At 48.3% G+C, this 25,105-nt stretch overlaps 1 protein-coding gene across 1 annotated transcript in view; it reads right to left on the bottom strand.

Annotated features, from left to right (window-relative positions):
* The window catches only part of CUBN (cubilin), a 1,583,269-nt gene that overhangs the window by 883,524 nt on the left and 674,640 nt on the right, over positions 1–25,105 (bottom strand). Inside the window, exon 29 of the mRNA XM_078663578.1 lies at positions 7,655–7,836. Within this exon, the coding sequence (XP_078519704.1) occupies positions 7,655–7,836 (182 nt within the window). The remainder of the gene's footprint in view (positions 1–7,654; positions 7,837–25,105) is intronic.

Below are 25,105 nucleotides of genomic sequence, written 5' to 3'. Positions count from 1 at the left end.
GGATCTGGGGCAAGTTGTAACATTTTGGGCATGCAAAGATCAGACGGGGACCCTGATTTCAAACTCAAGAATAAGTTCTTGGTCTGTTGGATGGAGATAGGCGGGAAAACTGAGAGGAGATTTTCAGGGGAGCTAAAACCAGTTTTGTCAGAAAGTATTTCATCTGCAGCAGGCAGCTTAAAATTCTGAAAAATGATGACAAAGTTATCTAGAAAACATACTGCTACTCTGTCACAGAACTCTTGAGAAGAACCTAGCACCCGCTGAGTAGGGGGTTTTGTTAGCTCCTTCACTACCTTAAACAGCAGTTTGGGAGAATTATTAGCGGCCCTAATTTTCTCCATAAAGAAGAATGCTTTAGGCTGTATTATGGCCTGTTTATAGTCAAGGAGCACTACATTATGTTTCCCTTCTTCATTAGAGAATGGACTTGTCCTCAAGTTCCACTCTTGTTTGCGGCATTCTGCCTAAGGGTCATGAGTTCTGTTGAATACTAAGGTGCTGAAGGATTGCTTCGAACTGCAACCTTGATTTTAAATGGAGCAACAATGTCCAGAGCTGTGTTAACCCAGTCTTGAAAGTGTTCCGCAGAAAAAGGTAAAGGTCTGTCCTTGGCTGCTATGGAGAATTCAAGGGCCTGTTCCCAGCTGACAGCTGTGATCTTATTTATGTTCCAGCAGCATAATTGCATGGGAAGGGTAGAGCCCATGCTACTTGTGAGGCGAGGTAGAGAGAATTTAAACTGGATCACTCGGTGATCTACCCAGCTAATTTGAAGGACTTCCTCAATAACCAGATTGTTATGGTTGGTAAAAATTCCATCTAGAGTGTGACCTGCTGTATGAGTAGGAGATTGCACCAACTGTACAAATCCAAAATTGGCAATGAGTTCAAGGAATAAGCAGAGTCTTTACAAAGAGGGTCATCCAAATGAAGATTGAAATCCCCAAGCATTTTGAAATGGGAGGACATTAAATGGGGCTCCAAGGTCTGGCACTAAGCCCCGGTAAAGTTACGTCGAGGGCACGGCGGAAGTATACCAGCAAGCCTGAAACAGGGTACTTGGCTCAGATTTTAAGCCTAAATAGTGCTGCCTACAGAAAGTCACCTGTACTATTGGACACAAGATTAAGGGTGGAGCTGAAAACCACATGTGCTATTAAGGTCAAGCCCCCCACTCCAGCCCTGACAATCACTCCTAAGAATAATGTAACCTGGTGGGACCTCATCCACCAACTCAGGGCCAGGGTCCTCTTTTGCCCATGACTCTGTGATGAATAAGCAGTCAAGGAACAGTAAAGGAATTTGGTCACAAACCTCCAATATATTTTTAATAAGGGAGAGTGAGTTAATTAGCGCCCAACGAATATGCATCAAGTTTTCCCCCTGCCCAACATAATCATACAAAAATCTATCCTACTCAGACTGGTGGAGCCTATTGAGTAGATTCCCTGAATTAGAGTAGGACATACAATTAAGATAAAACATGCAGTTCTGACAATGCCCTACTTGGCTATCACACAAATTTAATTTAACTGGGCATATCCCCTTAGGATTTCTGGATCGGAGGTCCATAAGTTGGGCACGTGAGTATTGCCTGTTCTCACCAAAATTGGGATGGGACTTGAGACTGCCAGCATCCCTGGTGTTGTCCAGGGATTAGCGTGTGCAGACGGGTTTGCCTTTGGTGCACCAGTGGTGCGTCCGCTGCATGTAAGCACCAGCCTGCACCTAAATAGGGGCCAACGCTGTTGGAATTCAGTACAACCATGGCCGTACAAAATTAGATCAGGCACCATTTGTTGAACTGGCTATAGAAACCTTAATGGCAGTAACATTGTTTTTACCTGGGAACACGACACACGCTCCGTAGCTACGGGGGCTGCATGCAACTAATGACTTCCCGCATATTGGCAACGGTGAATTAAAAAACTCTGTTGAACCCGTGTTGGTGTGAATACTCTGGTAGTCCACGCTTCTGACATAGCACACGGACCGCTCTTACGGTGCTTTTTTCCACTAGAGGGATTACCTACACGGACACTTACATAGCGTCATGGTCATGCTTTCACATAAGGTTTAGTTGAGTAGCGCATCAGAATACACTTGATTATGGGTAGCCACGACACGCATTGACCATAGCGCTTTCTGTGAATGTTTTTTTCCATAGCTCATACTAAGGCAAATGCCTCCAAAACAGAACTATTAGATGAATTTTACACACTAGGTTTCCCGATGGTTTTCCCAGCGCCTAAGCCAAAAGAGACAGAGCTGTAGTGGGGAGACCAAGTGAGATTAAGATCCCACTCGCCTTGAAAATTGTAGCAATTTCTCTGTATGTTCTTGTTTTGACATCCATGTGGCTACGATACGACCTGCACCTGCATGGTAGAGGCTAACAACTTTCCAACAAAATAAGTAGAAAAATAGAGTATGCCCATGACAAATGAATCACCCTGAATTAGAAATTGACAATTTTTTGTTTTAGAACATCACAGCCATCGAATTTAAAAGCATCATCACCGTATGTAAACCAGTCAGCCTTACCAGTTTTTATTCTCCCATGTATAGTCCAGCTTACATAGGAGCCACGCCCTATGTATTGACCACCGGGTACTGTTGATGCCTGGACATATTACTGACTTAGGTGAGTCCTATCCTACCATTTCTGCTGCTCCACTGAATTCCCACAGGGGCATATTATCACCTTAGCTCACTGTTGGGGGATTCACCACACACTTTTATTGTTTTACTATGCACCTAGTCGACGGCGTTCACCACAATTCATTTAGAACTGAATGCAGTGTCACAACACAGGCTGTGCCTTCTTATGTTTTTTCACTTTTTTCACTCTATATGCCTGTAACGTTATCTCCTTTTTCCCACTTTAGGTAGATCCAGGCTACCACAGGTACTTCACCCCGAATAGGATACCCTACCTTCTGTTGTAATAACTGAGTTACCAAATGATTTTTAAGTGTAGATAGTCTTTCATTTGTTCCGGTCCTAAAGAATCACGAGTAACTTCTCAATATACGAGAAACATGTTGACCTTTGATGAATAAGACACGGACACCCTACCTCGAGACATTACTCTCGGACGAGTGCTGTGTTCACTGTTTTTAATTAGGACAGGATACCCCCAGAATAAAATTATTCCATGTCAGGTACTCCCAGTCCTACCTTTTAAAATCACGCTTACACATCTACACGCTTCTGGCCCCATACCCACGCTTCACAATACGGCTGTTGGATAAAAGATCTCCGACAAAGTGCCCCTTTTCAAGGTGAGCCCGTTGGGTATTGCACCGCCGACCCAACAAGGAGCAGCCCATATGATGAAGCATGACACCTAAAAGGGTGTATGAGGGCATTAAAATCCAACAAATAGATTTCCAACTATAGACCCTAGGTGGGCCTACCTGGACACAGCCACATCTTGACTCTGCATTCTACCATTAGAGAAACAGCAGACCAACACTTGGATGGATGTCATAACGGTCCAGCAAAGAGAATCTAATTGATGTTTCAGCTCCCTCCACTTAAACGGCAAGCTCGGCGGACCGGGGAGCTGAAAGAACGCACACAAGCAACAAGGAAGGCACCGGTAAGGACCATATATGAGGGAGAAATGTGCGCTAGCGAGATGCAACCATAATAAAATATTTAAGTATTCCATCTTAAAATATATCATGGTAAAACTCAGAAAGATTAAATAAAACCAAAAAACCCTGTAAACTTAGATCAGCAGCAGCCCCACTAGATTGTTTGTCCGCTATTAAAATAAATTACCAATATGAAGGCTAAAACACAACATTATAGAGCTGCCATTTTGGAAAATTGCAGAAGTGTTGCTCTGAAGAATTATTTTCTGTCTCTATAAGACTCCCTGACCACCAAAACCCATGTTTCTATACCAAAATTAAGTATATAGGTCTCATGGTTCTTGAAATATTACATCATCACCGCAACACATCCGCCATTTTTAAAAATGTTGTTCTGATAAATTCGGCCAGGATTATCAATGTCTATCCAAGCTAAATTATTCTCTAAGGATACGAAAAAACACTAATCAAAAATGAAAATCTCTGGACAACTGTTTTTTTATTGAGGTACATCAAGGGGCAAGGAATCTACCTATTCTAAGGATGTTTGCTTTATTTTTTATTTTTTTATTTTTTTTTTAAAACCTTTATTGCACAAAATCATAAACAATTACGGGCCCACAACCAACCGGCCGGCCTAGACAGAATCGGTGCACAATAGCAAGCAGTACGACAACTCAGTAGCAATGTAAACATAAGCACAAGCAATCAAGGTTACACAGAAGCCTTTATACCGCCGAGGAGCAGGAAAAGCAAGGTTTTGATTTTATAATGTTCATAAAACAAATTCAATTAAGAGATGTTAGAAAGGATCAACAGTCACAATATACTTCAAGAACAGAGGCGGGCGATGTTAAGCAAGGAAGTCCACAAGCCGAAAGACAGGAGCAAAATGGCCGCACTGTGATATCTGAGCAGGATTGAAATTCACATAATAAGCAGAGCGCCGATCACCCCCCACCCAACCCCGACCCGAACCATGACCCCAAGAAAAAGAAAAGGAAAGGAATCAAAGAATAGAAAGGAAAGAAGGCCCATAGGAACAAAAAACCAAACAAAGACCCCCCCCCCCCCCTACCCCCCACCCTGCACACACGTAGCGGCTACGGCCTACCCCCCCCGTAACGGCGTGCCTGTCGCCCAATAAAGAATACCCGAAATACAGAAAGAAGAGAAAGGAAGAAGAAAACACACATATGTAACCGGAGGAGGGCCAGAATTACGTGCCCTAAAAGGAACACCAGGATATGTGCGGCCGCTCAACCCATCGATCCCCCATTAAAACAGATCCATCGACCAGTTCCCTCATCTACACATCACAGTCCCAGAAAGCCAACAACAGGAAACAACAGTAAAAGGCAATGTCAACCTTGTCCCTGACGATCCAGAGTGGCAGCGAAAGGCAAAAATAAAACCACCCACCAGAGTAATGTGAACAACTGCAAGTACCACAGCGAAACAGGGCGCAGTCCGGTAAGGCCAGTCCAACACAAAGTCAGCGGTGCACAAAAAAGAGTGAAGCGCAGAAGCGGGTCCCCATTGGTGAACAGTGGAAGCAGAAGCGGCGCGCCCAGGACACCACAGGAAGAATATCCAGCCGGACCAGAATAAAGTGCAAAACATGGCGCCCAAAGGTGACTCCCCCGCAGCTGCGCTGGACCAGGATTTTCACACCACTCCATGAGTGCAGCAGACAGTGCCGTTGCAGAAGCCATTTTTCGCACCTCCAGCGCCTCCAAGCACATCCGGATAGATAGCTCACCGTGCACAGGCTCAGGATGTGGCGAAGCGCTCAGCATGTGATCCCTCTCCCGATTTGAGGATAGCGTAGATAAAACAGAATCCAGGCGGCCCCCCAGGTCCCGGGCGTGACCAACCCAATCGGAACGCAAGGCAGCCAGGGCGCCTAGAATCTCAGCGATCTGGAGGGGAACCTCCGGAGAGGAGGATAATGCAGCTCCATGGAAACGAAGGTCGATGGCCAGGGGCAGTCCTCGAGCCAACACGCCGGCATCCCTCTCTCGCTGTTCGTCCTCCAACGGGCGCCCTGGCGAGCACAGCCAGGTCACGGGGACATGGGCAGCCTGTTCCATAGCAATGTGCACACGAAGATAGTGCGTCGTCGGGAAGAGCAAACACCCCAGTAGTCGGGTGATCCACCAGGCACAATCGCTGTGTACACGGCACAAAATGGCCCCCCTCCCTGTTTCGCAGAGGGAAGGCACAGGAGATACAAATGTAGCACAAACCGCTACAGTGCTGGGGTAACAAGAAGTGAGAGTGTGTCACCGCAGAAACTCCAAGCGGCCGCCGTTTCTCGCTGGTCGACTGCGCCCTGCTGTCTGCGGCCGCCGTTGTGATGGCCGGAGTTCGTCCGCTCCGAGAACAAAGAGCCGGTCGCCGCCATCAACAGCCAAAAGTGAACAGGGACTCTCAATCCGTTCCGTCGAAGGGATCACGCCGGGAAGCACACCGCAGGAATCAGCAGCACTCCCCGAGTCCGGTACCGTCTCAGGAAAATCAGATAAGTGACAGGATGCGGGACGGCACGGAGGGGAGTAGATCGGGGCAGCGGAGCCGAGGGTTCAGGCGGCCATCATGGTTCCAGGCTAGGCTCCTCCTCCGATGTTTGCTTTATTGAAGCTATATTACATGACTTCTAATTTAATCAATTGTGGACAGTTAACATTTCAGATAAAAAAAAATAGTGAAGTAATGTATGCGTACCTCGAATAAGGATATGAACAATCTTACAAATAAGTGGCTATACTTTTTGAATGCTACTGATGTGGCTGTGCAGTCTGCACGAAAACAAGAAATGCCACTGCCACAACTGACGAGGCCCTACAGGCTCAGAATGCTGCTACTTCAATCTGAACTGTGATAACAAAGGCCATAAGGCTTGTAATTGGTACTCTGCACTGGCATGTCATAGTGTCAATCTCAACTCTTAAAGAGCTCTGAATTTAGACTTCAGTAGGTAAAAAGCATTATGGCAGCATCATGATATTTTACGATTCCGCAAACAAGACCTGCTTTCGTAGCACTTGTGGAATTCATCCAACTCCCTTAGCTTAAAAGGTGATCTTCCTTTACTAATAGCATTGTAATTTGTAATAGCACTATTGTTGTGTATATACCTTTTACAAATGTTATTAGTACAATAAAACAAACAATATTACAATTGGAAATTTATTATTCATTACATTTCTGTGTATTTTCCAGGCACTGCACACCTAAATGACTAAGCTTCACTAACTAAAATACAGAATTATTATTTAGGGCTTGATTCAGAGTTTGGCGGTCAGTGGACTGGCAAACCTGGGGAGGCGCAGTGGTGCGCACCGGTGGTCCCACAACTTTGGTGGTTGGACTGCCAAGGGACCGCCGCAACCGCCTGGGATCCATGATCCCTGCACTGGTGTGGTGGTCTTGGGGTCAAAATATGAATGGTGGTGCAACTGCGGCACCACCAAGCATATTACGAGTTTCCTAACTGCGACCCTAACCACAGCAGTGAGTCTGCATTGTAGAAGGTGGCATAGAGGAAACAAAAGGAGCCCTACAGAGCCCCCTCTTTCCTCAGGCCCATGGGATGAATGCAGGGGGGCATATGGTGTGCCCCCATGTCTGCATGCACCCCCTTTCCTACATGGCATGGTCTTCAGAGTCACTGTCATGCAGGAACGGCTTTGGCGTTCCTATTGCGGTGCCTTTTTGGAAGGCACTGCAGTGGGAGTGCCAAAGGACAGCCCGCCAGACTATGAAGAAACTAGTGTTCTGGCATGCGGCCAGAGGCCCAGTTTGGTGGTGGGGGAGCGAGGCAGAGGCATGGCGGCCCGCTCCCACACCGCCAAGCTCGCATTCGGGCCCTTAGTCTTTTCAGCCATATAATTGTTGGCTCTGACTTCATAAAAGAGATCTCATTCTGATATATTTCACTTTATTCATATATTAACTCATAATTTCTCAAAAGCTGTTTTTAATGACTTGTGCTAGTACCGAAATGAACACTTATGGCTCAAATTATTAAGTAGTATAATTCTTACCTCTAGGACATCATATTCACAGCCAGGGTGGTACTCGACTTTGAAGTCCAGAATGGTGAGCTGGATGCTACTGCCTGGTGCTGCGTGTATATACCAGAGACACTCTTTATTAGCAGGATAATTATAGGGGTAGCCTGGACTATTAAAGGATCCTATGGGCCCAGAGAGATCTCCTCCACAACCTGTTAAAACAGAATCACTTTATGAGTTGCATCCTATCATAAATCACACATCTATCTATTATGGCAGCATGAGAGTGCCCAAGTAAGACTTTTCTTTCGACAAAACAAGTCTAGAGTGTATTCAAGGTATATTGTTTCACTATCAGTCAAAATAATATGGATGCAAGGTTTTTGGAGGGACAGAAATGGCTGATTCATACCTTCAATTCTTTCAGAAAATGTAGTTTTGGTGTCTGATGTGCGAAATTTAAAATCCCAAAAGTGTTTTCAAGTTGTACAATATCTTATTGCAAATAGAAGAGAATTTGGCAAACCAGCGTATGTGCTAATGGGTCCGTTCACTAAAGTCCGAGTAAGGGTTGGTCCCAAGACGACCTCTCTCATCAATGTTAATGAAGTAGGCCAAAAATTGAACCTCACTATGATTGAATACCATTGCAGAGATGGAGGGCAGCAGTTGGTAATGAGACCACCATGGCTGTGATCGCATCTAAACAAAGTATACTGTTTTATTTATGCAGTTCAAAACGGTGCAACATTTAAAAGGAAGCGTTTATTTTTTGGGGTTGAGAGATGGCAGTGGACCCATAAACTACTGCTTACATCCCAACAAACGCTATTTTTCCATTAGTATCATGCAGACCCCTGCCCTTTTTGTAAAATGTATTACCGCCTTTTTTGATTTGCCCACTCAATGGCTTGTGAGTGAAATTGAAGCTGCAAACCATTGAGCCATAGCATTCCAAATCACAATTTGGAAGGGACGACGTCTTAAAAATGTCCCCTACAATTTGGTATCCATTTCTAAATCTATTTTGTGATTTGGTAAGCATTGCAAAATTAGTTTAGGAGTTAGTAAACATCCATTTAGCAGTCGCACGCCCTGTAATTTAGCATTATTTGCCACCCCTAACTGGTTTCATAAATCTTGCCTTTAGTTTCTGTAGGACTGGTTGCTTGCAAATCCATATTTACAATTCAGAAAACTGTGAATGTGCACTCACAAATGGATTACTACATATCTAAAATTCTGCATGGATGGTATAAACTTAAGTGTGACTTGCAAGTTTGTGACCATTCACAAACATGTTGTAGGATGTGTACCCCATTGGATGCAATTGCATCTTTTCTCTTGTTAGTGGTGTGTGTAAATCTGTTTTGAAGGTGTAAACGGGGAAAGAACATATCCCAAAACTGGAGATGTTGCAGAGGAATAGGTTTCTGCATAGGAAAAATCTTTTCTTAGAAGAGAAAATAGAAAATTAGCAGTGGCAAACACACTGGTGTAGCACATTTATGAATGCATAAATGTACATTTGAGAATAAGGAATGAGACAAAATCCCAAAGTACTCTTGACAATCTCTCAGCCAGTGACAAACATATGTTTACTTAGACCTGGATCTTTTAAACAAGAGTTCTTAAAACAACATATAACAGATACAATCTGACACAGAACACTCAGTATAAAATACAATATAAAATACATTTAAAACTCAATTCATCTAACCAGTAGAATATACATTGGCGAAAAACGTGCCAATCTCCCACACCAGGTAGGAGAATCACTTCTGAAATACATATATATTTTTTTGGGTAGAAAAGGTTGCCCCTAGTTGGTCTCGCACCCACAGAAAGCAACCGCTCACCAAAGCATGCAGCCTCCGAGTGACTCCCAGTCCCTCGTTTCATTGCTCGACGCGTTTTGTGCTGGAACGCCCTTCCTCATGAGCAGATTCGAGTTGCACAAACAAACAGCGAAAACACTTCCAGAGTAATTCCTACTTTGATTTCCATGCATAGGCACATCATAACCCACAGCATTATGGGACTGGAAGTTAATATCATCCCCCATGTGGGTCGCCGTCGTTTTATGGAACTTCGTAGTTTTAATCAGGGGAAACTTCAGTGTCACCAAAGGCCACATGCACATTGTTCGAAGCACCTTCTGCACCGTTTGTACTGCCCAAAGAACAGCACCGGCCCCGCTACAGTCCCGCGGTGGTGCAAGTCCGTGACTGGGCTGGCCACTAATTAATTGTAGAAAAGGTTGCCCCTAGTTGGTCTCGCACCCACAGAAAGCAACCGCTCACCAAAGCATGCAGCCTCCGAGTGACTCCCAGTCCCTCGTTTCATTGCTCGACGCGTTTTGTGCTGGAACGCCCTTCCTCATGAGCAGATTCGAGTTGCACAAACAAACAGCGAAAACACTTCCAGAGTAATTCCTACTTTGATTTCCATGCATAGGCACCTCATAACCCAGAGCATTATGGGACTGGAAGTTAATATCATCCCCCATGTGGGTCGCCGTCGTTTTATGGAACTTCGTAGTTTTAATCATGGGAAACTTCAGTGTCACCAAAGGCCACATTGCACATTGTTCGAAGCACCTTCTGAATGAAATGAAATGAAATGAAAAAGAAACTTAATTAAGCGCACTGTGGCCGAGCGGCTTCCTGGCGCGGGGGGGGAAAAAACGGATTCTACACTGCAACCGGAGGGACTAACCGGGGAAGGCCTGGAGAAAAAGAAAAGTTTTTAATGCCTTTCGGAAAGCTGGGTAGGAGGGGATCGATCGAATGGATAATGGAAGACTATTCCAGAACTGAGGGGCCAGAACCGAGAAACGGGTGCCACCGGTGCGGGCTTTACGGTAGCGGGGGACTTGAAGAAGAAGTTGAGAAGATGAGCATAGGGTGCGAGAGGGAGTGTAGGGAGTGATCAGAGAAACGATAAAAAGAGGGGCGGAACGAGTGAAGGCTAAAAAAGCTAGGCAGGCTAATTTAAAGGAGGTACGAAAGCGTACAGGAAGCCAGTGAAGGGACTTGAGAACGGGCGTGACGTGGGAGAATTTGGGGAGGTGAAAAATAAGCCGGGCGGCCTGATTTTGGATGGCCTGAAGCAGGCGCATCTCAAAAGCGGGGATGCCAGAATAGAGGGCATTCCCGTAGTCGAGGCGAGAAGTGATAAGGGCTGTAATGATAGATTTGAGGGCATCGGTGGAAAAAAAACAGGAGATTTTGCGAATGAGACGGAGGGATAGAAAACAAGATGAGATTACAGAACTAACTTGGGAGTGCATGGAGAGGTCATTACTGACCTTGATGCCTAAAGTGCGAGCAGAAGGGACTGGAAGAGGGGGGGTACCGAGAGAGAGGGGCCAGTAAGCAGGGGACCAAGGATTGGAGGAACCACCAGTGAGGACAAGCTCCGTCTTATCAGGGTTTAGTTTGAGGTGGTTCGTGATCATCCAGTCTGAAATAAAAACTAAGGTGGAACTGAAGAAAGAAGAAGAATCGGGAGTAGAGAGATCGAAGATGAGCTGGAGGTCATCAGCGTAGTTGTACACGGAGACCCCCAGCTCACGGAGGGAAAAAATAAGGGGGTAAATATAAAGATTAAAGAGAAGAGGGGAAAGGGAGGAACCTTGGGGGACCCCACACACAAGAGGGTGGGGAGGAGCGGAGAACCCGGCGAGCTGGACTGCCTGGGACCTATCCAGAAGGAAGGACTTCACCCAGGAGAGTGCTGCCCCCCTGATGCCGGCTGCGTTGACACGGTCGAGAAGAATGGCATGGTCAACCGTGTCAAACGCAGCCGACAAGTCGAGGAGCACCAACGCCTGGGGGAGATTGGAATCGGCCCTTCCCTTAAGCTCGTCCAAGACAGCAGTGACAACAGTCTCGGTAGAGTGACCCGGGCGGAAACCCGCCTGGTGGGAAGCCAGGAGGCCATGCTTCTCAATGTGTGAGGACAGGCAGGAGGTGACATGGCTTTCCACGATCTTCCCCAAATAGGGAAGAAGGGAGATGGGCCTGAAGTTAGAGGGTGAGGAAGGGTCCAGGCCAGGCTTTTTTATTATTGGGAGAACAGTGGCAGCTTTGAAAGACGAGGGAACAGATCCGAGTGCCAGAGATGAATTAAGGAGCGTAAGAGGGGGTCCAGGAAAGTGAGAGAAAAGTGTTTGAAGGATCCGAGCTGGCGCACAGTCAGCTGGAGATCCCGACTTGACTTTGACGAGCAGATCGGAGAATTGTGCCGCAGAGATAGGGGGGAAGTGATCCAACATAAGAGGCGGGGGGGGAGAGGGGGGATGATCTGGGTTTGAGAGACTACAGGAATGTTAGCTTTAATAGTGGTGATTTTATCGATAAAGTAATTGTTGAGTGAAAGACATAACGAAAGGGATGGGGCGAGGTTGGCATTAGTGCGATCAGATGTGGCAAGTTGTTTTACAAGTGAGAAAATCTCTCGGGATTTGTTGGAAGAACGGGCGACTTTTTCAGAGAAGTAATCGGTTTTCGCCGCGATAATGGCTTTTTTGTAACTGTTAAGCAGTGATTTATATTTGATACGGAGAAGGGGACAATAGTTATGCCTCCAATGGCGCTCCGATCGCCTAAGATTAAGTTTGAGCTCTTTAAGTTCATTAGTGAACCATCTGTGGGCCTCATGGGGCCGCACAGATTTGATATTTTTAAGAGGGGCGACGAGGTCACAGGAGGAGGATAGCCAGGCACGGACAGCGTCGGCTTGATCTTCCAGGGGAAGGTCCGTTATGTCAGGTACAGTGGAGGCTAGAGAGGAAGAGAGAAGGGAGAGATCTGTCTGGTTCCAGCAGCGGGCAATCTGGTTTTTGGGGAGAGGGGCTTTTGTGTAAAAGGGAAGGGGAATGTTAAAAGAAATTAAAAAGTGATCCGACCAGAGACAAGGAAGGGTGGAGAGAACGGAGAGGAGACGACGCAGGGACCAAATTTGGTCCAAGGTGTGACCTTTAACGTGAGTGGGTGAAAAAATATAAGGAATAAAGTTTAGGGACTGGAGAGTAGCAGAAAAATCTTTGGAGGCTGGAGTCTCTCGGGGATCGTCAGGCCAGTAGTTGAAGTCCCCTAATAGGATAACTGCAGAGTTGTTCACTGCCAAAGTGGCCAAAATGTCTTGTAGTAGGGGAACAAATTGAGGCATGGGCAGAGGGGGCCGATAGACAAGGACAAAAGTGAGGGGGTCAACAAGATTAGTGGACCGGGCGACCAGGAAATCCACGTTGGGTATAGAAGGGTGGTCAAGAAGCTGAAATTTCAGCGAAGAACGAATAATCATGGCCACTCCGCCGCCGGTTTTACTGGCCGGGCGGTCCATGCGAAGGGCATAGTGTGTGTCAGGAAGAATAGCTAAAAGGTCGGGGAGTGAGTCAGAAGAGAACCAGGTCTCCGTGAGAAAAAGATAGTCGGGGCAATCTGAGGATAGAAGGTTGAAGAGTTCAATTTGATGCTTCACTGCTGACCGGGTGTTTAACAGGAAGGCCGAAGCTGCGGGGGGTGACGGTGTGAAAGAAGGGGCTGCCTGGTGAGCCGTCAGAGAAGAGGTGGGGGGAGAGGAAGCGGTGGATGAGGTTGGACAGACAGGCACAGAGATGCCAAGTGAAGCAATGCGTGAGACTAACGAAGGAGAGACAGGAATGGGAGCCGTAAGAGCAGATAGCTGAGCGGAGGTATATGACACAAGTTGGCCAGGATCCGTGGCCCCTGGTCCCGGCCGGTCGCGGACGGGCGCAGACGGGCTTGCCTTAGGCGCGCCTTCGGCGCGCAAACGGCGCGCCCGCTGCGCCCGTCCGCTGCGCGTACGGTGGAAGCACATGATAAGTAGGGCTAAAGAGGGGCGTGCCCAGAAAGAGTGGGCGTGGCCGGGGGAGCGGCCGCTGAAGGCGGCGAACGGGGAGTCCTGGGTCCGCTGCAGCGTCAAGCTCGGCTGCGCGGGAAGGCTGTGACAGGGAGGGGTCCCTGGATGCAGGTGAGGGTAAGTTAAAATAAAGCGCTAAGCGAGCGCTATGCTAGCTGAGTGCAATTAAAATAAATCAGGGCGTTAGCTGGTACTCCCGCGGTTTGTACTGCCCAAAGAACAGCACCGGCCCCGCTACAGTCCCGCGGTGGTGCAAGTCCGTGACTGGGCTGGCCACTAATTAATTGTAGAAAAGGTTGCCCCTAGTTGGTCTCGCACCCAAAGAAAGCAACCGCTCACCAAAGCATGCAGCCTCTGAGTGACTCCCAGTCCCTCGTTTCAATGCTCAACGCGTTTCGGGCTGGAACACCCTTCCTCATGAGCAGATTCGAGTTCCACAAACAAACAGCGAAAACATTTAATTAAAAAAACATTTTAAATGGCAGGGCAGGGAATAGAGCCCCCTTCCCATGAAATATTTCTTTTTAAAAGGCCATGCCCCGGGGGATGAAGTCTCCAGGGCCAAAAGTGGCCCAGGGAAGGGGGGCCAAGTGCCCCCATTCCTTAGATGTAAGTAAAAAAAAGGAGGCCATGCCTGGGGGTATGGGGTGCCCGGTGCCGAATTAGCCCAGGGAAGGGGTGCAACGCGGCCCCTTCCCTATAAATACATTTTAAAAAAGGAGGCCATGGCCCGGGGGATGGGGATCCCGGGGCCGAAATTAGCCTCAGGAGGGGGCCCCCTTCCTGTTTTTTTTTAAAATAAAAAGGTGGCAATCCCTGGGGTATGGGGTCCCCAGGGCCACAAAAATGCTAAAAGAAGTGATACCACACAGCCCCCCTTCTAAAAAAAAATAGAAAAAAAAGCCGGCATCTCACCGGAGGCCCCCGCCCCCTCTCTGCACCACTGTGCAAACGCAACCCCAATTATTTCCCCTTGGATACTGAGGGTCCCTGGGTGCCAACTAGCTCACCAGGTACCTTCAGTAAGCACCACACAGCTGGATTGCTGAGAGGCCATGCCCCTTTGTACACCACTTTACAAACGTGCCTCTTGGAGCACTGCTGGTGGGGCGATGAGGTCCTCTTTTGTCCTGAGGACCTCAGGACCTTCATCCCCCTAGCAGCAGTGTGCTACGAGTCACATTTGCAGAGTCGTGTAAAAAGGGGGTGTGGCCTTCGAGCACACTCAGCAATCTAGCTGTATGGGGCTTACTGGAGGCAACAGGTGGGCTAGTTGGCCCCCAGGGACCCTCAGTATTTAAAGGGACTTAATCCCCCAACTTAGAACGTGCCAGGAGGGCCATTTGCAGAGTGGTGGAGAAAGGAGGCGTGGCCTGCGTCCAGCTTTCAGCAATCCCACTATCTGGGAAATACTGGAGGTATCAGGTAGGCTTGTTGGCCCCTAAGGACACCCAGCAGTGAAGGGGACTTCAATCCCCATCCACGAGCGCACCAGGAAGTGGGTTTGCAGAGGGGTGGGGAAAGGGGGCGTGACAACTTAGCAATCCTGCTGTGTGGGACTTACTGGAGGTAATAGGGCGAGTAGTTGGCCCCCATGGATGACCTTGGCAGCCAACTACCCCTCTTGTAACCTCCAGTATGTCCCACACATTGGGATTGCTAAGACGTCTTCGGAGGCCAGGCCCCCCTTTCTCTACCACTCTGCAAACGCACCTTTGGGCAGAGTACGGGATGAGGGAAGAAGTCCAATTAACTCCTGAGGGACTTTGGGGGCCAAGAAGCCTTCCGGTTACCTTCTGTAAGTCCTATGCAGCGGAATTCCTGAGTGCTGGTCGGAGGCCCAGCACCCTTTCTCCACCACTCTGCAAATGCGACTACTAGTTAAAGAGTGTTTGCAATGTTATAGGTTTCGCATTTGCAAGAATTAGAGCTATTGGCAATGTAAATGTAACGTTTTTTTATGTTTTTTGGAGAGGAGTGGATGTACGTTGTGTGTAGTAGAATTATGTGTTAAATTGTGCAGTGAAATTATGTGGATAGAAAGGATGTGGTATTTATTTTATAGGAATTATGTAGAGTGGGATTATGTGTTATGGAGAGTAGTTATGTGGTATGGTAGTCTGTGTTATGGAGTGGTAATTGTAAAGGGCTGTGATGGGCCCTAGGCCCTCATGCTGGCAAGCACTCACATACAGACGCAGGACACACTAGAGGTCTGGTGCAACTGGCCCAGAGCACGTGGGCTTGGCCTCTTTTATTACTGCTGTGTCACCTGACCAGTGACATCAGTGGTGGGTGGGTGTTCAGTGTGAATACAGGCTTCAGCACTAGACTGCTGACTTGTGCTGGGCATTACATCCCTTCCCAAATTGGTTAAAAATTAAACCAAACCAGAAAAAGTCCAAAACCTGTGGGGGGAAGAAAACACAGAAAATAACATTGGACGTGCGCTTTCAAAATGAGTCTCTTTGGCTGCTTGCAAGCCGCAGGCATTATAGTTCTTGTATTCTGGATTAACAGTTCTCGGTGGCACGGTTCGCAGTTGTTCGGCGGGTTCTTTCTTTGTCTGTGCTGTCTGTCCGCTGTTCTCTGCCCTGCCTTTGCTTCGCTCCGTTGGTGATGAGAGATAAATGGATGACACAGTTGACAACTGTCTTCTGGTTTTGTTCTCTCCTTTGGCTGTGTGATGTTTTCCGGGCAGGCTTTAGTGTTGACTTTTGGCAGGTGAATAGAGTAGGTACACACATCCCTCTCACTAGGATGCCCCTCTCTCCGGTATTCCTCTCTCACTAGATGTCCAGGAGGACCTCTTTGCCAGGCTTCCACTGGACTGGTGTTTTCGGTCGTGTTGCTCCACTATAGCCTTCGGGCCGTGAGAGGGGCGCTCCACGAGCCTCACCGTCGTGTCCTAGTTCCACCTGAAGGTTGAGTTGTAGACTCTTCTCATCGCTCGCGAGGCTTTCATCCCCTTGGGTCCTGCAGACGCACTTCTGTAGACCTGTCTCCCGTGCAGGACTTGCTGCCACCAGAGTCCCTCGAGGCCTCTGATTCTGGTTTGCCATGGGCTGGTGCGAGGTGGTCAGGTCCTCAACTTCCGGAGTCCTGAGTAGTCTCGCCATCCAATCTTCCGCTCAACCCCAGAGGTAGATGTCGCCAACCGTCTAGCTTGCTCTCTTCTGCGATCGCCATGTGGATGGATGGCTCGTAGGTGGTTGTCCTTGTTCTGCGCTGCCGGTGCTCTTGCCAGGCTTGTCTTCCATTGCACTCAGGTGTTCCAGTGCCTGTCACCTTGCTTTTTTCCGCAGGGGTGGCTTCTTCTTGCAGTGGCAGCGTGCCATTCCGATTTCTCCCTTCTTCTTTTCTTCTTAGTAGCGGTGGCCACTCTGTTCTTTCTTCCTTTTTCTCCTCTTCTCGCGACGTACCCTGGTCCCCATTTCTTCATCTTCTCTGGCCAGGCTTTCCCATGCAGCGCGCGCACTCTGCACGTGTCATCCTGGTCTTGTTCTAGTCCTAGGACACTGTCTTCTTGTCACTCACTTCCCAGGGTTAGCGTCGCGACCTTCACTTCCTCTTTCTGTCGCTTTCAATAATTACGGAGTTGAATTTCGTGGGTCCATGTCCTTTTCGTTATGGCGTCGCGCCCTTCTTCTCCCTGTTCCTTCTTGCGACGTGATCCGGTCACTGTACTGCCTTGGTCATTCCAGCCAGTCTTCTCCAGGTAGCATGCACTCCACCTGATTCTCTCTGATCTGGGCATGGCTCTCCGACACTGGTCTTATCTTGTAGTGACTGAACTGGTTGTCGCCATCTTTTCAGTTGCTTCTTTTCTTTCCTTGGCGACCAGACTGGGTGGTCGGCTTTCACCTTCGGCATGAGTCGTCATGCTGTGCTATCTTCTTCGTGGACGATATTCACCGTCGCGGTGTTTTGGCGTTGGCGCGTCGCTGTGTAGCGTCACTCTAGCGCTCCTGATTCCTGGCTCTCCTGGCACGTTCCGGCGCAGTGCTGCGCGGTCCTGTCGTGCGGGATGTGGAATTCTTGCACTCCTGTCGCATTCCTGCGCTGTCTCCTGTCGTCTTCCTTGCGCTTTCTGGAGAGTACCTGCGCTCCTTGCGTCGCAGTGCTGACCTTCATTCCTCGCTCTCTTCTTTGAGCACTTTGGGCACTCCTGGTGCTTTCTTGCGCTTGACCACTGTCACTTCATTTTCACTTGCGCAGTTCCTGGCCGTGTCGCACTCTAGATCCTCCTCTTACTCCTTTTGTGCCGTGTGGCGTTGCTGCGCCAATTTTGAGTTGCTGCGTGGCGTTGTGGTCTGTCCTCTAGCTTCCTCCTTGTGACTGGGAGACGTCCCTGTCTCACTCTGGCACACCTGCGTGCTGTCATTTGCTTCCCGCTGCGTGATCAGTTGCAACCTTCCTTGTGCTTTGTGACGCTTTCCGTGCTTCCTTGCTACTTGAGGCGCTAGTGCTTCACCTTGTCTCACCGTCCTCCTTGCGTTGGCTTTCTTTACCACGTCGCGCTGGATGTGGCAAACGCAGACTAATTGCTGTGCGCAGGTGTCTCCTGCGCTGCTGCGCACTTGCTTGCTGCTACAGTCTTGTGCTGCTGCGTGGCGTTGCTGTGTGTGGGCTGCGGGCTTTATTACGCTGAACATTCTCCGTTGGTTCGTCCAAGGCTTGTTTCGGTTCTTTGAGATCCTTCTTCTGCCTGCAATTGCTGCCTTCGGCCACTAGATGGCAGTGCTGCTTTTCCTGGCCTGCTTTTGCTATCCTCGGCAGCTTCTCCCCTATTTCCAGTTTTGTACTTGCTGCCATCGGGGAAAACACCCTCATCAGCTGGCCTGGCTGCTCCTCACGCTCTCCAATTCTTTCCTTCGTGAAGACGTGTGCAATTACGTGCACACGATTGAGGATCCTCTGGTCTCTTCCCCCGGGTGAGTCTTTTCACCGCACTTGACTCTGTCTCTTGGTGTGGGGGGAGGCGATCCACGCACTTCTCTTACTCCCGCGGAGGCTTCTGGCATGCAGTTGAGGTTCCTGCCGCGCCTCCGCCAGTTAAGTCCTTTTCCTTTTGGTCAGGGCCCTGATTATGAGGCTTGCTTTGTTTGTTGGCCACTCCGACCAGCCTCAGCAGCTGTGCAGACACTGTCACCTTACTGCTTCTATAATGTCCGACGGCAACCCGCCTCCTCAGTTCCTTGAGGGCTGCCTGGGCTATCACAGTGCATTCTGCTCCTCTCCTGCTCCGTTCCTCGCATCAGGCCCCTTTTCCTCCACGGGCTGCGCGGGGAGGGGTGTTGGCGCCGCACTGACCGGCCACGGGCTGCGAACTGTCTTTTCCCCGCCCGCTGCCGCTCTGCACTTCACCTTCTGCGCGGGGGGGGGAAGGGTGTCCGTGCTAGAGTCCGGGCCGCTCCTTTGCCGACTCTTCACCCCGCCGCAGCTCCACAGCACACACGCTGCGTGGCGGGGCTCAACGCAGGGCCCGACCGGATGCAGCGAGGTGGGCTCTCGCTGGCCTTGGCTTCCTTTGGGGGCACTTGCTGACGGCCACAGTTCATTTTACAGCGGGTGGGCTCCGCTTGCATTTAGTTCCTTTCTCTGGGCGCCCGGCAGCTCCCCTCACGCTGCGGGCGCTTTCTTTTGAGATTCTTCGCCCCGCCGCCGCATTCAACACACGCTATGCGGCGGGGGAAGGGGGATACCGCCGGCAGGCCGCGGGTGGGCTCCGCGAGCCTTGCTTAATTACGGGGGCACTTGCGGACGATGCCGCGTCGCTGCAGGCAGGCCGCCGGTGGGCTCCGTGAGCCTTGCCTAATTAATTATACATAGCTGGCGAGTCAGCGCTTGTAGGCTATGGCGGGTGGGCTCCGCTTTTGGGTGCTGTACAGTCCGGGGCACACCTTCGGCCGACGGACCTGTTCTTCCGCGGGTGGGCACCGCGATTGCTTCTTTGTCCTCTTAGGGCACCGCCACGGCAGGGCGGGCTAAGGCAGGCTGGAGAGGTGCGGAGTGGGCTCCCGGTCACCTTCTCCTTTTCCTCCAGGCCCGGGGCTCTTCACACGCCTCGTGGGCCTCTCGGCGGCCGGCTCGAGTCTTCCTAGGGGTGTGCCTTATTTGCAGCAGGCAGCTCACTCTTCCTCTTTTCCTTTAAGTTTTCTGTTAGTTGTGGCACGCTGGGCACAGCTCCGCCCTCGTCGCCATTGTAAAGGGCTGTGATGGGCCCTAGGCCCTCATGCTAGCAAGCACTCACATGCAGTCGCAGGACACACTAGAGGTCTGGTGCAACTGGCCCAGAGCACGTGGGCTCGGCCTCTTTTATTACTGTTGTGTCACCTGACCAGTGACATCAGTGGTGGGTGGGTGTTCAGTGTGAATACAGGCTTCAGCACTAGACTGCTGACTTGTGCTGGGCATTACAGTAATGTCAGGTTTAGTCTTCCTTGTTTCTATAGAAGCTCAACTATGAACTCAATGAGAGTAAAAAAAGAAAGAATCACTGAGGAGCACTTCTGGACCTAGTCAGAGGTATGAGCAGGGCCACTGTATGCAACTGTTTGGCTGCACCGACTTTCGCACAAATATTAATTTTCTGCATTAGCCACATAATTCATTATCTGCTGCCTAATCTGCAGATCTGAACAAGAAAAGCCTAGTTTCTAGCTCAAACGGCTCAAACGTTACCAAAAATGCAGCGACAAGTGTTACAGTGTGTTGGAAGGCCCTTTGCAAACCTAGAATGGCCACCTGTTACTTATTGCTAAATGTGCAAGTTAAATTGGTACTAATGGTGTGCAAGCCACTTTTGCTTCCTTCTGCGCCTCTTTCTGCACCTCTATTGCCTCTTTCTGCAGTTATTTTGCCTCCTTCTACACTTCACATGCCTCTTTCTGTAACTCTCTTGCCTCTTTGTACACCTCTCTTGCCTCTTTCTGCATCTCACTTTCTTCTTTCTGCACCCCTTTTGCCTGTTTCTGTACCCCTCTTCCCCCTTTGTGCAACACTCTTGCCTCTTTCTGTACCTCTGTTCCTTCTTTCTTCCCCTGTATTGTCTCTTTCTGCACCGTTTGTGCCTCTTTCAGCACCTCTGTTGCTTCTTTCTGCAGTTCTCTCCTTCTCTGCATCTCCAATGCCTCTCTCGGTACCCCTATTGCCTCTTTGTGCACCACTCCTATCCCTTTCTATACCCCTCTTGCCTCTTTTTCCACCACTGTTGGTTCTTTCTACAATTTTTATATCGTTCTGTACTTCACTTGCCTCTTTCTGTACCCCTCTTGCCACTTTCTGCACCTCTGTTGATTCTTTCTGGACTGCTCTGGCTTCTTCCTGCACCTCTGTTCCAAATTTCTGCATCCCTATTGCCTTTTCTTGCACCCCCTTCCCTCTGTCTACACCTCTCTTGCATCAGTCTGCCCAACTGTTTCTTCTTTCTGCACCCCTTTTACCTGTTTCTGCAAATCTCTTGCATCTTTTTGCAATTCTCTTGCCTCCTTATGCACCACACTTGCCTCTTTTTGCACCTCTGTTGGTTCTTTGCACTGGTCTTGCTTCTTTTTGTACCTATCTTGCTTCTTTCTGTACCCCTCTTGCCTCTTTCTGCACCCCTTTTACCTGTTTTGTACCTCTCTTGCCTCCGTCTGCACCTCTGTTCCCTCTTTCTGTACTTCTTTTGCATATTTCGGCAACTCTCTTGCCTCTTTCTGCAGTTCTCTTGCCTCCTTCTGCACCTGTGTTGCTTCTTTCTGCACTTCTCTTGCCTCTTTCTGCACCCCTGTTGCTTCATTCTGTACTTCCCATGCTTCTTTCTACACCTGTCTTGCTTTTTTCTGCACCCCATTGCCTCTTTCTGCATTTGTCTTCCCTCTTTCAGTACCTTTCTTGCCTGTTTCAGCATCTCACTTGCCTCTTTCTGCACTTCTCCTGCTTTTTTCTATACCTCTGTCGCTTCTTTCAGCAATTCTCTTGACTCTTTATGCACTTCTTCTGCCTGTTTCTGCACCCCTCTTGCCTCTTTCTGCAACTCTCTTGCCTCTTTCTGCACCTCATGTGCTTCTTTCTGCACCACTGTTGCCTCTTTCTTCACCCCTCTTCCCTCTTCATGCAACTCTCTTGCCTCTTTATATACCTCTTTTGCCTCTTTCTGCACTTCTCTTGCTCTTTCTGCACCTTTCATGCCTCTTTCTGCACCCCTCCTGCCTCTTTCTGTACCTCTCTTGCCTCTTTGTGCACCCCTCCTAAATTTTTTTGCACACCTCTTGCCTCTTTCAGCAGCTCTGTTGAATCCTTCTGCACTGCTCTTGCTTCTTTCTGCACCTCACTTGTCTCTTTCTGCACTTCTCTTCCTTTTTCTACACCTCTATTGCTTCTTTCAGCAATTTTCTTGCCTCTTTCTGCACTTCTATTACTTCTTTCTGCACCTCTCTTGCCTTTCTGCACCTCTCTTGCCTCTTTGTGCAGCCCTCCCACCTTTTTCTGCACCCCTATTGCCTCTTTTTGCACCTCTGTTGGTTCATTCTGCACTGCTCTTGCTTCTTTCTGTGCCTCACTTGTCTCTTTCTGCAGTTCTCTTGCCTCTTTCTGCACCCCTATTGCTTCATTCTGTACTTCCCATGCTTCTTTCTACATCTGTCTTGCTCTTTTCTGCATCCCTGTTGTGTCTTTCTGCATCTGTCTTCCCTCTTTCAGTACCTTTCTTGCCTGTTTCACCATCTCACTTGCCTCTTTCTGTACGTCTCTTGCTTCTTTCTACACCTATGTTGCTTCTTTCAGCAATTCTCTTGACTCTTTCTGTACTTCTCTTGCCTGTTTCTGCACCTCATGTGCTTCTTTCTGCACCACTGTTGTCTCTTTCTTCGCCCCTCTGTCCTCTTTGTGCAACTCTCATGCTTCTTTCTACACCTCTGTCACTTCTTTCAGCAATTCTCTTGACTCTTTATGCACTTCTTCTGCCTGTTTCTTCACCCCTCTTGCCTCTTTCTGCACCTCTCTTGCATCTTTCTGCACCTCATGTGCTTCTTCCTGCACCACTGTTGCCTCTTTCTTCACCCCTCTTCCCTCTTCATGCAACTCTCTTGCCTCTTTATATACATCTTTTGCCTCTTTCTACACTTCCCTTGCTCTTTCTGCACCTTTCATGCCTCTTTGAGCACATGTTACTTCTTCCTGCACTTATCTTCCTTCTTTCTGCACCCCTCCTGCCTCTTTCTGTACCTCTCTTGCCTCTTTGTGCACCCCTCCTACATTTTTGTGCATACCTCTTGCCTCTTTAAGCAGCTCTGTTGATTCCTTCTGCACTGCTCTTGCTTCTTTCTGCACCTCACTTGTCTCTTTCTGCACGTAGCTTCCTTTTTTCTACACCTCTGTTGCTTCTTTCAGCAATTCTCTTGACTCTTTCTGTACTTCTCTTGCCTGTTTCTGCACCTCTTGCCTCTTTCTGCATTTCTCTTGCTCTTTCTGCACCTTTCATGCCTCTTTCAGCACCTCTGTTACTTCTTTCTGCACTTCTCTCCCTTCTTTATGCACCCCTCCTGCCTCTTTCTGTACCTCTCTTGCCTCTTTGTGCACCCCTCCTACCTTTTTCTGCACATCTCTTGCCTCTTTTTACAGCTCTGTTGATTCTTCCTGCACTGCTCTTGCTTCTCTCTGCACCTTACGTGCCTCTTTCTGCACTTCTGTTGCTTCTTTCTACACCTCTGTTGCTTCTTTCAGTAATTCTCTTGCCTCTTTCTGTACTTCTATTACTTATTTCTGCACCCCAGTGGCCTATTTTTGTACCTCTCTTGCCTCTTTGTGCACCTCACCTACATCTTGCTGCAACCCTCTTGTGTCTTTTTGCATATCTGTTGTTTCTTTCTGCAGTGATCTTACTTCTTTCTGTACCTCACTTGTCTCTTTCTGCATATCTCTTGCTTCTTTCTATACCTCTGTGCTTCTTTTAGCAATTCTCTTGCCTCTTTTGGCACTTCTCTTGCTTGTTTCTGTATCTCTTTTGCAAATGTCTGTTTCCCTCTTGCCTCTTTCTGCACCATCTTTCCTATTTCTCCACCCCCTTTGCTTCTTTCTGCACTTCTCTTGCTTCTTTCTTTACATCTGTTGCAAATTTCTGTATCCCTCTTACCTCTTTCTGCACCCCTTTTCCCTCTTTCAGCACCTTTCTTGCCTGTTTCTGCACCTCTCTTGCCTCTTTCTGCACCTCTGTTGCTTCTTTCTGCACTTCTCTTGCCTCTTCCTGCACCTCTGACTTAGAGTTAGTTTTAACCCCCCTGCCCTATTATGTACTAGGGCCTTGCAGGGGAGGTCATGCCAATCAAAGGGGTACCCCAACCCATAGTGAACCCATAGTGTATGTAGGTGTTTTCACTGTATTCAAAGTGTCTTTCAGGATAGCTCTGGCTCTGGGCCTGGTTAGTCAGAGTCAATTACCACCAGTACCAGTCAGCAGTCACTCACCAACACACCCATAAACACACTCACCCACCCATACAGGCCTTCACAGATGCACTCTTGAACCCATACACCCAGTGAATCACCCACTCACACATTTATACACAGAGTCACACTCTCCCTACCCACCCACACAGACACACAGGCACCCATATAGATACTCGGACGACCAATCAATAACCCATATAGACACTCATGTAGCTACTCAGCAACCCATGCAGCCGCTTACACACCAACTAACAGACTGATACAGAAATTCACACAGTTTAGTCACTAACCCATGCATTCAGTACATTCAGTAGGCCACGTTTAATCACTCACTTATACAGTCAGTCATGCGCCTGCTAAATCATCCATTCGGACACTCATACACCCACTCATTCTTCAATACACATTGGTATATATATATATATATATATATATATATATATATATATATAACATATTTCAACTTTACACAAACACACAGTCCCTGGATGATGTCATCAGTGATGTAATTTGAGATGTAATCAGTGATTTCATCAGTGATGTCACTGACTATGTCATGAATGATATAATATGTGACATAATCAGCAGTGCATTGCGGGGGAGCGAGTTACAGTTAGCTCAACTAACTATAACGGCCAAATTTCTCTGGTTTTGTGAAATGTCCAACTAAGTATAAAGTTCCTGAAACCTGTGGTTTTTTCAGTGAATATTGCAATTCAGTACCCGCATGTTTACATGTGATAGGAGAGATTTTCAACACTCACACATTTGCTAAATAGTACTGTGGAGTACCATGAGTGATGAGGAAATCTGTGACAATGCGCAAAATGTTCACTGCGGCCCAAAGAATAGGGGACACATGCAGCCACTTTTGCGATTCATTATATGCGTTTATTAAGGAATCGCAATTAAGGAATTGCAAAAGCCTATGCATGTAGGAATACCTTAAAAAATAGAGATCCCCAAGCCTTCCTTAATTGCAACTCGCAAATTGCGAGGCGCAATTAAGGAATGACTTCCCATTCATTTGCCCGTTGAAATGAATGGAAATTGCATGCGCAATTTGCGAGTACCCAATAGGTACTCGCAAATTGTGCATGCAATTTCAAGGGAGCAAGGGTCCCAAAAGGACACCCTGTTGCACGCCTGAAATTGATATGT

Source organism: Lissotriton helveticus, chromosome 10, assembly GCF_964261635.1.
Source record: "Lissotriton helveticus chromosome 10, aLisHel1.1, whole genome shotgun sequence".
Classification (NCBI taxonomy): domain Eukaryota; kingdom Metazoa; phylum Chordata; class Amphibia; order Caudata; family Salamandridae; genus Lissotriton; species Lissotriton helveticus.
The sequence above is the reverse complement of the archived record's forward strand: the minus strand, read 5'-3'. Positions and strand labels throughout refer to the sequence as shown.